At 40.6% G+C, this 12443-nt stretch overlaps 1 protein-coding gene across 2 annotated transcripts; it reads left to right on the forward strand.

Moving 5' to 3' along the window:
- Positions 1–1119: 1119 nt before the first annotated feature.
- On the forward strand, positions 1120–4983 carry LOC117878538 (toll-like receptor 2 type-2). 2 transcript variants are annotated; one of them, XM_034772805.1, is made up of 2 exons: positions 1120–1548; positions 2421–4983. In XM_034772805.1, exons 1-2 carry the CDS (start codon positions 1493–1495, stop codon positions 4792–4794), a joined length of 2430 nt encoding a protein of 809 aa, XP_034628696.1. In that variant the 5' UTR covers positions 1120–1492; the 3' UTR covers positions 4795–4983. The 2 variants fall into 2 exon arrangements, with proteins under 2 accessions (XP_034628696.1, XP_034628695.1); XM_034772804.1 differs by having other exon boundaries at positions 1120–1544; positions 2406–4983.
- The last annotated feature ends 7460 nt before the right edge of the window (positions 4984–12443 follow it).

Consider the following 12443-nt stretch of genomic DNA (forward strand, 5'->3'; position numbering starts at 1 on the left):
AATGCTTTAAGTATGAACAAAATGTGATCAGCTGGGAATTTAAGCAGGTATAATACTTTTAAATCATTTTTGGAAAATGTCTAGCTGCCATGTTGATATCAATTATTAATTTTAACATATTAGGATCAAACTGCATGAAGAGGCTCAGCCAGGCTTCTTCTGTTTGCACAACTTTGGGAGCACAAATATTTGCACACACATTCTGCCACATGCACATGGAGGAATTTTAGTGCATGAACCTCCCCCTCCCCCATATGTAAAATTTATCACATATACTCATAAATGGTTGACCTGGAAAAGTGTACATGCAAAGTTGTGTACAAAAAAATGCAAAACATATTTTAAAAGTTTGGTGCTTAGAATCCAAAAGATTCCTCTTTTAGGTCTGGTTTAAAAAACAACAACCACTTGTACCTTTTTCACTTATGCAGCTGTGTAACATCTTTTTGGTCAGGAAGTTTGGTGAGGCACAAACAGTTTTAGTCCATCCTCTCCTTTAGAAGTGGCATGAATGCAAAATTTATAATTTCCTTTTTCCTAGTACAAATTCCATGCTGACTTTTAATTAGATGCACCTTTTCAGTGAGAACTTGACATTCTTTTTCATTAAAATTCTCTGTCTTGGATACAGGATCTTGATCCAATTTTCAGAACTGTTGCCTATTAACTTAATCTTTGTTGATAATAAAAGTCCACTTCAGATAATGTCTTTGAATACAGTGTCTTGGGAAATGAAAAAACTCTTCCTTCCCACCCACCCCCCCCGACTAAACAACTTGACCCAGTAAAATAGTCTATATATAAACAGTGGTTTATAGAACAGAACACTTTCAACTCAGAGGGACCTATATAAAAAAAATACCTTATGTAAGCTGAGATGCTCCATTCTCAATAGAGTAAACTAAGACAAAAATTACTCAACTCCTAATCCAAAAATAAGTGTAGATTTAAATTGAAGGAATGGGAATAGAAAAGTACTGAAACTATTATTCCTGTCAGTGCTGCAGTCACTGATTGTGAAAGAAAAATTTGTACAAAAGCATTGCGTCAGTGGTTGCACCAAAGAGAGCTGACCAAACAAAAGAAGAGACCTTCTGCTGAATTGCAGCATACAGAGAAGATACTTCAAGAATAAACAGTAACTTTTGTATCCGTTTTCTAGCACAAAAATAAATGCGGCAGAGGTTTGACTATAAGGGATGGTATAGTGCAGAGTAGCTGTGCAGTGGAAATATTGAACGATCCTACTCATTCCAAAAGCAATGAATTCGTAGAGTGAGTGCAATGGTTACTTAAAGTTTATGGGACAAAGAGTTAAGGAACATTTGGAAATTTGTTAACGTGAAGCTTTGACTAAGCAGGACAGATCAGTGTTTGCCAGCCTGAGAGCTGGCATAGCATCAGACCTGCGTCCTTCCATTGTTTATCAGCCAAAAGATTTCCAGAATCTGTTGCCATCTTGCAGATGAGAAGACTGCATGGATCCTAATGCATGAGACCAATACAAAACACTGGCACCGAAGCTGTAAGCCTCAGTAAAAAAGATAAGTACTTCATCTCTGGCTACCCAGGATTCCTATAAGATATTTTTGTGAACTTTAATAACTATGGGCCTGTTCTGACTTCCATTGAAGTCAAGGGCAAATGACTTCAATGGTAGCAGGATCAGATCCTGTGTGAATTAAAAACAGTGCTGTTCTGGCAGGGGGAATGTAATGTATAGCATTGTAATGTATTACTTGTACCTATATTGTGTACATGCAGAAAGAACTTGTTTGCTTGGATATCAGACTCTAACTTAAAAAAAGGAACTAAATTGCCTTTTGCAGAATTTACATGGAGTGACAGATATGTCTCATCCTTTCCTTTATTGTTTATACTGTTACACTAGACATTCTGAGCAACATCAGGGTCCCATTGTGTTATGCGTTGTACAAAAATAGAGGCAGACATTGGGGAGACAAGCATATATATATAGTTTTATGTTATACATATAAGCACTTTTTTCTTTTGTAATTGCACCTCATAATTAATGAAGGTGGGGGGGGGGGTCTCAGAATTCTGGGAATATACCATTAGCATCGTTTGATAATGTTAAAACTTCTAACCAAGTTAAAGGTTATTAATATCCCTCCCTGACTTAAACCAGAATTTTCAAACATCCAGAGGTATGTCTGTTTAAAAAATTGGACCAGGTCTGTGAATTTTATGAATATTTAACTTATAGTATGAATTCACTTCAAAGACTTCTCATACTTCCAAAATAAAGCAGCCAGAATGGGAGAAAAAAATCCAACAGGAAATCACTACAAGAAAAAAATCCGAATGTGAATTCCTTCATAACTAAACTTACACTGGATTTCAATTCCCTTATATTAATTTCTCTTTCTCGCTCTCTCTTTTAAGATGTTGAACCAAAGAAAACCAAACACTAAGCAGATCTGGCGAGTATGGATCTTCTACATGGCCATAAGTACAAATTGCTCTGAAGAAAAAGCCATGACGCAGGTGTGTCCTTCATGTGATGCCACTCGTTTCTGTGACTGTTCTTCAATGGATTTGAGCAACATTCCTTCAGGTTTAACAACTGATGTCATGGGGCTAAATCTGTCCTACAACAGCATAGACCATGTCAGAGAAACTGATCTGAAGCTGGGTTTGAATCTGAGAGTGCTGCTGCTGCAATCCACTCAAATTAGGACAATAGATAAGGAATCATTTATTTTCCTTGGAAAATTGGAACATTTGGATTTATCAAATAATAAGTTGACTCACTTGTCACCCATTTGGTTTAGACATCTTTTTTCCTTACAGCAACTAAACATACAGGGTAATTTATATACAACACTGGGGGAGAATCCCTTGTTTTCTAATCTCAAAAATTTGAAATATCTGCACCTGGGGAATAACAATTCCTTTTCTGCTATACAGAAGCAAGACTTTGATGGAATTACAATTCTTGAACAACTTGAGATTGACGGTCAAAGGCTCAGGCAATATGAATCAGGGAGTTTGACAACAGTTAACAGCATAAATCATATCATCATAAACATAAATGATGTTCAGGTGTTATCAGTGATGTTAGAGGATCTTATAAATTCTGCAATATGTGTAGAACTGAGAAATATAGCCTTCAATACAGCTAATGAATCTTCATTATTGGAGCCAATTAGTCATTCTGTCATGGAGAAACTTGTGTTTAAAAATGTTTTGTTTACAGATGCAAGTGTTATCAGAGTGTTAAATATCTTGAGGCATGCTAAACAAGTGTTGGAGCTGGAAGTGGATGATTCTGTACTACGGGGAACTGGAAAATGGCATGGACAAATTGAAGTAAATGGAGAAAGTGCCATTGAAGTAATCACTGTACAGAGATTAGCTATAGAACAATTTTATTTGTTTTCAGATCTTAGTGGTGTGGAAAATCTTCTAGGTAACATTACCAGAACCACAGTTATAAATACCAATGTGTTCCTGGTGCCTTGCAACATTTCAAAACATTTTTCCTCACTCCTTTATCTTGATCTCAGTGAAAATTTGCTTGCAGATCCAACTTTAGAACATTCATCCTGTGATGGTGCATGGCCCTTGCTGCAAACTTTCAATTTAAGTCAAAATTCATTGGATGATTTAGAAATGACGTCACGAAGTCTATCTCATCTAAAACACCTTACTCACCTAGATATTAGCCGAAACAATTTTGGTGAGATTCCAGAATCGTGTCAATGGCCAGAAAACCTGAAATATTTAAATATCTCAGGCACTCAAATACCCAAATTAACAACGTGCATTCCTCAAACTCTTGAAGTTTTGGATGTTAGTAGTAATAACCTCGATGATTTTAGATTAAAGCTACCACGGCTCAAAGAGCTCTATGTTTCAAAAAACAAATTAAAGACCTTGCCAGATGCTCCATTTATTCCTAACTTAATAGCCCTGAGAATCAGCAGAAACAAATTAACCAGTTTCTCGAAAGAAGAGTTTGGATCATTTAGGAAAATGGAGACACTGGATGCAGGTGACAATAATTTCATCTGCTCTTGTGAAGTTCTCTCCTTCATTCAATATCAGGAGGGAATAGCTAATGTCTTGGCTAACTGGCCAGAGAATTACATCTGTGACTCTCCGTCCTCTGTGAGAGGGCAGCAGATAAAAGCTGCTCGGCTTTCGCTGTTTGAATGTCACAGAACTTTGGCCGTGTCCTTAATTTGCATTCTGGTGGTTTTGGTAATCCTGCTTATTGTGATCCTGGGCTACAAACTTCATGTGATCTGGTACATGAAAATGACCTGGGCTTGGCTTCAAGCAAAAAGGAAACCCAAGAAATCACACAATCATGACTTCTGCTATGATGCTTTTGTTTCCTACAGTGAAAGAGACTCCGAATGGGTTGAAAACGTAATGGTACAGGAACTTGAGAACGCTATCCCCCCATTTAAACTGTGCCTTCATAAACGGGACTTTGTGCCTGGGAAGTGGATCACTGACAACATCATTGACTCCATTGAAAAAAGTCATAAAACTCTGTTTGTGCTGTCAGAGCACTTTGTGCAGAGTGAGTGGTGCAAGTATGAGCTGGAGTTCTCGCACTTCCGTCTCTTTGATGAGCATAATGATGCAGCAATTTTGATTCTTTTGGAGCCTATTCAGGAGCAAACAATCCCCAAAAGATTCTGTAAACTGAGGAAAATAATGAACACAAAGACCTACCTTGAATGGCCTCTTGACGAAAATCAGCAGCAAATATTTTGGAATAACTTGAAAACAGCATTAAAATCCTATGATGTCATTTAAGGCTGAACCACTAACTCAGCCACGCTACATTTCCAAGCAGGACATTTGTAAAGCCTTTTTCCTGTTAAGAAATTGTGTTGGGTTGGATCACAGAAACCCCCTTGGGAGCTGCCACCTGATGTGCAAAAGACTACCCCTGCTTCTGTTTTCCCTGCCAGCTCAGGACTCTAGCACCCTGTCTTGCTGAGCCAGACACTCCTGTCTGGCTCCAGACACAGACCCAGGGTCTGAATCACTTGTCCCAAAGCTGCAAGTTTACCTGAAAACAGCTCACAGAAGTGTGCTTGTCTTTAGCACGCAGATGCCCAGCTCCCAATGGGGTCTAAACCCAAATAAATCCGTTTTACCCTGCATAAAGTTTATGCAGGGCAAACTCATAAATTGTTTGCCCTCTATAATACTGATAGAGAGATATGCACAGTTGTTTGTTCCCCCAGGTATTAATACATACTCTGAGTAAATTACTAAATAAAAAGTGATTTTATTAAATACAGAAAATAGGATTTAGGTGGTTCCAAGTAGTAACAGACAGAACAAAGTAAGTCACCATATAAAATAAAATGTGCAAATCTATGCCTAATCAAACTGAATACAGATAATCTCACCCTCAGAGATTCTTCAGTAAGTTTTTTCTCAGACTGGACACCTTCCTGGCCTGGGCACAATTTTCTCCCCTGGTACAGCTCTTGTTGCAGCTCAGGTGATAGCTAGGGGATTCTTCATGATGGCTCCTCTCTCCCCTTTGTTTTCTTCCACCCCTTTATATATCTTTTGCATAAGGCGGGAACCCTTTGTCCCTCTGGGTTTCCACCCCCCCACTGGAAAAGCACCAGGTTAAAGATGGATTCCAGTTCAGGTGACATGATCACTTGTCACTGCAAAACTTCATTACTCACTTGCCAGCACACACACATACAGGAAGACTCACAGGTAAAGACAGCCATCTGCAGACAATGGGAGTCCTCAAGATTCCAAACCATCATTAATGGCCTACACTTTACATAATTACAATAGGCCCTCAGAGTTATATTTTATATTTCTAGTTTTAGATACAAGAGTGGTACATTTATACAAATCGGATAATCACACTCAGTAGATTATAAGCTTTGTAATGATACCTTACAGGAGACCTTTTGCATGAAGCATATCCCAGTTACGTTATACTCACTTATTATCATGTTTTTATAAAACCATATAGACTGCACAACGTCACAGAAATATTTTGTTATGCTGACTTTTATGTCAGTGTTGTGGAGGCTTGACTTGACTTCACACTAAACTAATTTTAGCTTAGCTAAATGAAAGATACCAACTGAGAGCATCTCTGTCTCTAAAAATGATTTGGGGAAGAAATACTACTGAATCTGGTGTGCTTCTTTAGTCTCTTTTTAACCATTCCAAAACAAATGCAGTTACAGCGCTCTCTCTTTCTCTCTCATAAAAAAGAGAGCCAACATGCTGAAACATGCCACAGGATCCATTGATTACATCGTCTTATTTGTTTTAAATATCATCAGACTATTTAGAGTCATTCAACAAAAATGCAGTGGAAAAGTAGAAATTGCCCAGTTAGATAAAAATAAGATCTCTGAAGCCAGATCCTCCCACAGGTAATACCTTTCAAAGAGAATAGAATAGAGAATATGTAACTCCAGGGGAATCAGTGATTTACACCAGGATTGTTTGTGGCCCAGCAATTTAAGAAAGAAGCAACTTGACAAATATGTCAGATACTTGGTGTGAAAACTTTGAGATGCGTCCAATCTCAAAGGTCACAGGATCACTATGTGTACGTTTTAATGGTCTGTGTACTTTATTTTTTCTATGTGTTTATTATTTGTTATTATATGCACTGTAAAAACACTGAAGTCACGGTTCCTGTCCCTAGTAGCTTACCCTAAGATATTCAAACAACAGACAAAATGCTTGTTGGTGATGTTAAGTATGCATCTTTATTAGGTTTCCTCTCCCTCTTCCCATGTACCCCAGCCAATCTGTTCCACTATTGCTGCCCCAATGTTACCCTTCTTTCCTTCTACCTACCCCACTAAGGTATAGGTATAGTAGATTCATGGTTTTTTATAGTGGGATTTTTTGCATGGATGTAACCCACCTATATAGTGGTACCACTGCAAACCTCATGGGTAGACACCGCATTGTTGTAAAAAGTGAGTTTCACTGACTGTAGTTTATTTTGTATAACTGAGGCACCTCAAATTAGTAAACATTATTGCAAAGATTGGCCATAATCTTTCTGTGCTTTAGTTCCCCATTTGTAAAATGGGGACAATAGTACCATCTCCCAGAGAAGTTGAAGATAAATTCATTCATGTTTGTAAGGCACCAAATACCTTGACGACAAGCACCATGGAAAATCCTATGAGGAAGTGAATATTTTTGTATTCAGTGCAGGGATTAAATGGTGTACAGTAAATTAGGCACGAGGCCTCACCTTGAATTAGGAGGTAGAAAAGAAATATCGAGGAGTTGCTCATTTGTCGAGCAATCTTTACTCACTCATCTCCTAACTTTTAAGTGTTTGACTTCAGAACTTTAATAATATGCTGTTAATGTAGTCTTTTATGCAATTTATAAATATATTTTAAAATATATCTTTGTTTTATTAGATGGAAGTGAGAGACAACTGGTGACACTTATTTTTCCTTTCCTGTATTCTTAAAATGCAATCAACTCTTACAGTGTTTGGTTAACAAATAAAACAAAGGCTTTCCAAGTTACTACTGTCAAAGTTAGGGCTGGTCTACACTTAGTCCGGACTTCGGACTAAGGTACGCAAATTCAGCTACGTTAATAACGTAGCTGAATTCGAAGTACCTTACTCCGGACTTACCGCGGTCCAGACGCGGCCGGAAGTCTCCCCCCGTCGACGCCGCGTACTCCTCTCGGCGAGCTGGAGTACCGGCGTCGATTGTGAGCACTTCCGGGATCGATCCCAGAACATCGATGGCGTGCCTCCGGACCAGCCGGTAAGTGAAGACTAGGCCTTAGACTCAGGACTCATTGTTTGTCAGACCACTCTGTTTTACTAGCACAGCACTCTGCTAATAACACCCAGATAATGTGAGCACCATGCAAGACACAAATTATCTTATTTATACAGATAAAAGGGTGCGAACTTAACAAGATAACACAGGAAGCAGAATCTGATAAGTTTACCTGGGCTAGACATCCATAGTTAATTTCCTTACTAACTTTTACCAATCTCCAGTTAATGTTTCACCATTAGCTTAAGCGGAATCATTGTTTATGCCTTAAATGTTCCTTTTCCTGACACCTGTATTTCAGCATTCCTTATTTCTGCTGAAAGGTACATACAGCATTTCTTTAATCCATTTTATTTTTACAATATAATTCATTCTACTTTCACACTACACTACTGTGATCATGTCATTAGAAGCTCTCTGTCATCATGAAGTTAGTGAATAGGGCCAGATTAATTCTCCTGTGGGCCCAGGGCTATTAGATTTTCTGGGGCCCCTATATACAAGTCTTTTTCCTAATTTAAAACAAAATGATCACAATTATGGCATCGAGGCTATTAACGCTATACTAAACTTGCTTTTAGTTAACATAAAGCCATTCTGTGGTTACATTTCAGTCTTAAAAGATATAGAATATAGTTAAGTTAATTCAAAATAGCCTACTTCTTACCTTGGAACAGCTGTTCTTAGTTTCTTTCTGGGAGGGAGTTTGGGTGCAGGAGGGGGCTCCAGGCTGTGGCAGAGTGTTGGGATGCAGGACTGGGTAAGGGATGTGGGCTCTGCGAGGGAGTTTGGGTGCAGGAGGGGGATTCTGACCTGGGACAGGGGGTTGGGGTGCAGGAGGGAGTGTGAGGTGCAGGCTCCGGCTGGTGGCATAGCAGGGCTCAGGCAGGCTGCATGTCGTGGCCCCATGCCGCTCCCGGAAGTGGCTGGCTGCTGGCATATCTCTGTACACCCCTGGGGGGAAGGGGGATATCGTGTCTCCGTGTGCTGCCCATGCCCGCAAGTGCCATCCTCGCAGCTCCCATTGGCTGGGAATGGTACTGGGAGCAGGGGCAGCTCATGGAGCTGCCTCCCCCACTTCCGCCTGGGGCTGCAGAGATGTGCCAGCAGCTGGCCACTTCTGGGAGCAGCGTGGGGCCATGACATGCAGCCTGCCTGAGCCCCGCTGTGCCAGGGCCCCCCTTAGCCTGGGTCCCTGGACTGCAGCCACTAAGGCCCCTGCATTAATCCAGACTTGTTAGTGAACCGCTGATGCAATAAGCAGTATTTACTTTAAGGCACTTCTGACTTGAATAGCACTGAGCATAGTTAACATCTGGCATCATTATTCCAACTTGTTTGAGGATTTAGGACTGAATGAGACTTGGAAATTTCAATTAATGCAGGAGAAATATTTTGTTTGTTGTAGGAGGAAAATCAGACCCTGGTTTAAAACCTAATTTATCTGGGAGAAACTGCAATTAAGCCTCTTTAATATAGGGGACTACTCAGATCTTCACTCTTCTGTGTGACATGGTGGCCAGTAAGAAAGACAATTGAGGATTGAAAAATATTCTATTCTGTATTGGCTGGTATATCTCCCTCATCACCACTCTATCTGTAGTGCATTAAGGGACATGACTAATATCTGTCACATGTGATTGGTTCTTTCTCTCCTTTCCCTAGGGATAGAAGTGTGTGTGCAGTGGAATGTTTTGTTTGGTAAGGGGGATTTTTTTAATGCACAATTAAAAAAAAATGTTGATGCTTCCATCCTAGGTTCAAAGCATGCCTTTGTCACATCTTGAGATACCCTGTTTAGGTTCCATCTTTCCATTTGGGAAATCCGTGAGGGGATTTCCTTTGTAGAAGCAACAGATATGAGAATTCTAAAGTAGACTAGAAATGGGCTCCTGCCCAATTCAGAGACCTGGATTTGAAGGGAACGCTACCTCAAGCTTCACATAAGCTTTCTAGAAGGAATTCCAGATATCCTGTGTAGACAGCGGTAACAGATTACTATGGGGGAACACCAGGAAAACAGCATTTTAAAAATACTCTTGAACAGTTAGAATGATTTGGGTTTTCAAAAGAAACCAACCTGCTTCTTGGAGTACCCATGTCCCAGCAAAGTTATCCCATTGAGGAGTCAAGTGTCTCTAATCTGGAAGAAGCCCAAAGTACATTTAGAGACATCAGTCCCAGACACCATCATTAGCCAGCAGCCAAAATTACAAAATGCTGCATTCTATCAATTATAAAAACAAAAAAACCCAACAACAACACAGAGCAGAGGAACCTGTTCATCTACTACCTGGTCTTGGATTATAGGTCACAGTCTGTTTAGAATTGGATGATTCAGAGGAATTTGGTTAATGGGCTTTAATCCTACCACGCAGTTTCTGCTGATCTCTTCAGTAGTCTTGGGCCTGGTATACACTAAAATGTACCATGTTTTCATGTGGTTGTGAACAATGGTGTTAATGAACATAATGTTGAACATGATTAAGCAGTCACTGTAGACCAGGATAAATCATGTTCCCCATCATATCAGCTAATCATGATCAAACTTTCACCTGAGCAGGGTACTGTGGAAGTACACTAGGGCAAATCTTTAGTAACTCCAGCTGATGAAATTATGCTCTGAAGCAGAGGAGTGATATTTTTAGCATAGTCAGTGTAACTAGAGAAGCTCCTCTCATTCATGTGTGTTAATCCCTTCTGGAATTTTATTAAACTAAAATCTTCATCAATTATACCCCTGGGTAATGAATTAGACAGGTTAATTATCTAATGCTTAGAAACATATTTCCTTTGCAAGGAAGAAAATTGGAATGAGAAAAAAGGCCAGGAGTGGGAGCAAGTGGTAAGAGAACATAAGAATGGCAATACTGGGTCAGACCAATGGTCCATCTAGCTAAGCATCTTCTCTTCTGACAGTGGCCAATGCCACGTTCTTCAGGGGGAATGAACAGAACCTGGCAATCATTTCATCCCTTGTCATCCGCTCCCAGCTGTTGTCAGACACTACCGGTGTGGTGCTCTGCTCTGCTCAATGTTGATATCAGTCGTCTGTGTGCGTTCCCTCTGTGTGCTGCCCTGGCTCTGCGCAGATACTGACACAGCAGACCCCGAGAGAGCCCCCAGTGACCACAGACTCTAATAAGGTACAAAGGCACCCGGGCCAGGTTTATTGTCGAAGAGAAACACAGTCTCCAGCTCGCCGGATTAGGTATCGATGGGTCTGCTAGTATATATGTGCTCCCTGGCAATGGACCGGCTCAGTCAGTGGCAGGACTTTCCACTGCCCCCTAGGCCAGACAAAGATGTGCACTCCGGGACCTATTCTTATAAACAGGTGCAGAACAGATTACTCATCACTACTGACACATTAAGTTACAGCCCCTCTATTAGGGGGTTGCCTTTCTCCTGGCACAGGTTGGTTGGACAAACTATCCATCCATCATACTGTCTATCCATCGTATTGTTCTTTCATATTGTCTATCCATCATATTGTCTCTACTGTATTGTCTTTAGGCTAGGTCTACCTGTTCTTTGTTATCTGTGTGGGATGTGTTTGCACTCAGTTGTTCTGGTGCCGTCTTGGCCCATGTTCATTTTATTAGTGATTAATACATACTTCTAGTAGCCCTCTTCTTGCCAACTTCTGTGAGCAGGGACCTGCCTCTGGCTCACAGCCCAGCTTTGCTTAACAATGTCTTGACTATTACTCTAGTTCAGGCCTCATACTGGGCCTCCTGTACAAGATTTTATGTTTCAGGGCCTCATCTTACTACACTAGCTTCTGACAAACAGGCTAGAAACACCAAGGGCAGGTCTTCACTACGGGGGGGAGGGTCGATTTAAGATACGCAAATTCAGCTACGTGAATAGCGTAGCTGAATTCAACGTATCGCAGCCGACTTACCCCGCTGTAGGGACGGCGGCAAAATCGACCTCTGCGGCTTCCCGTCGACGGCGCTTACTGCCACCTCCACTGGTGGAGTAAGAGTGTTGATTCGGGGATCAATTGTCGCGTCCCGATGAGACGCGATAAATCGATCCCTGAGAGGTCAATTTCTACCCGCCGATTCAGGCGGGTAGTGTAGACCTAGCCCAAGAGTATGGAGATGCATCCCTGACCTTCTTGGCTAGTTCTTTTTTGAACCCTATTATATTTTTGGCCTTCACAACATCCCCTGGTAACAAGTTCCACAGGCTGACTGTGTGTTGTGTGAAGAAATACTTCCCTTTGTTTTAAACCTGCTTCCTATTAATTTCATTGGGTGACCCCTGGTTCTTGTGTTGTGTGTAGGAGTAAATAACACTTACTCACTTTCTCCACACCATTCACGATTTTATAGACCTCTATCATATCTTCCCTTAGTCGTCTCTTTTCCAAGCTCAACAGTCCCCGTCTTTTTAATCTCGCCTCAGCTGGAAGCTGTTCCATACCCGTAATCATTTCTGTTACCCTTCTCTGTATCTTTTCCAATTAATTTATCTTTTTTTGAGATGGGGTGACCAGAACTGCATGCAGTATTCAAGGTGTGCATGTACCTTGGATTTATATAATGGCATTATCATATTTACTGTCTAATTATCTATCCCTTTCCTGATGGGTCTTAACATTGTTAGCTTTTTTGAGTGCTGCTGCACAATGAG

The sequence above is a fragment of the Trachemys scripta genome, chromosome 5 (genome assembly GCF_013100865.1).
Source record: "Trachemys scripta elegans isolate TJP31775 chromosome 5, CAS_Tse_1.0, whole genome shotgun sequence".
NCBI lineage: Eukaryota > Metazoa > Chordata > Testudines > Emydidae > Trachemys > Trachemys scripta.

What these genes read in the sequence shown, in the direction of transcription:
- LOC117878538 (XM_034772805.1), top strand. Translation starts at nt 1,493, where the DNA reads ATGAGACCAATACAAAACACTGGCACCGAAGCTGTAAGCCTCAGTAAA. An exon ending in AGCCTCAGTAAAAAAGATAA is followed by an intron (nt 1,549 to 2,420) that starts GTACTTCATCTC and finishes GTTGAACCAAAG; the next exon opens with AAAACCAAACACTAAGCAGA.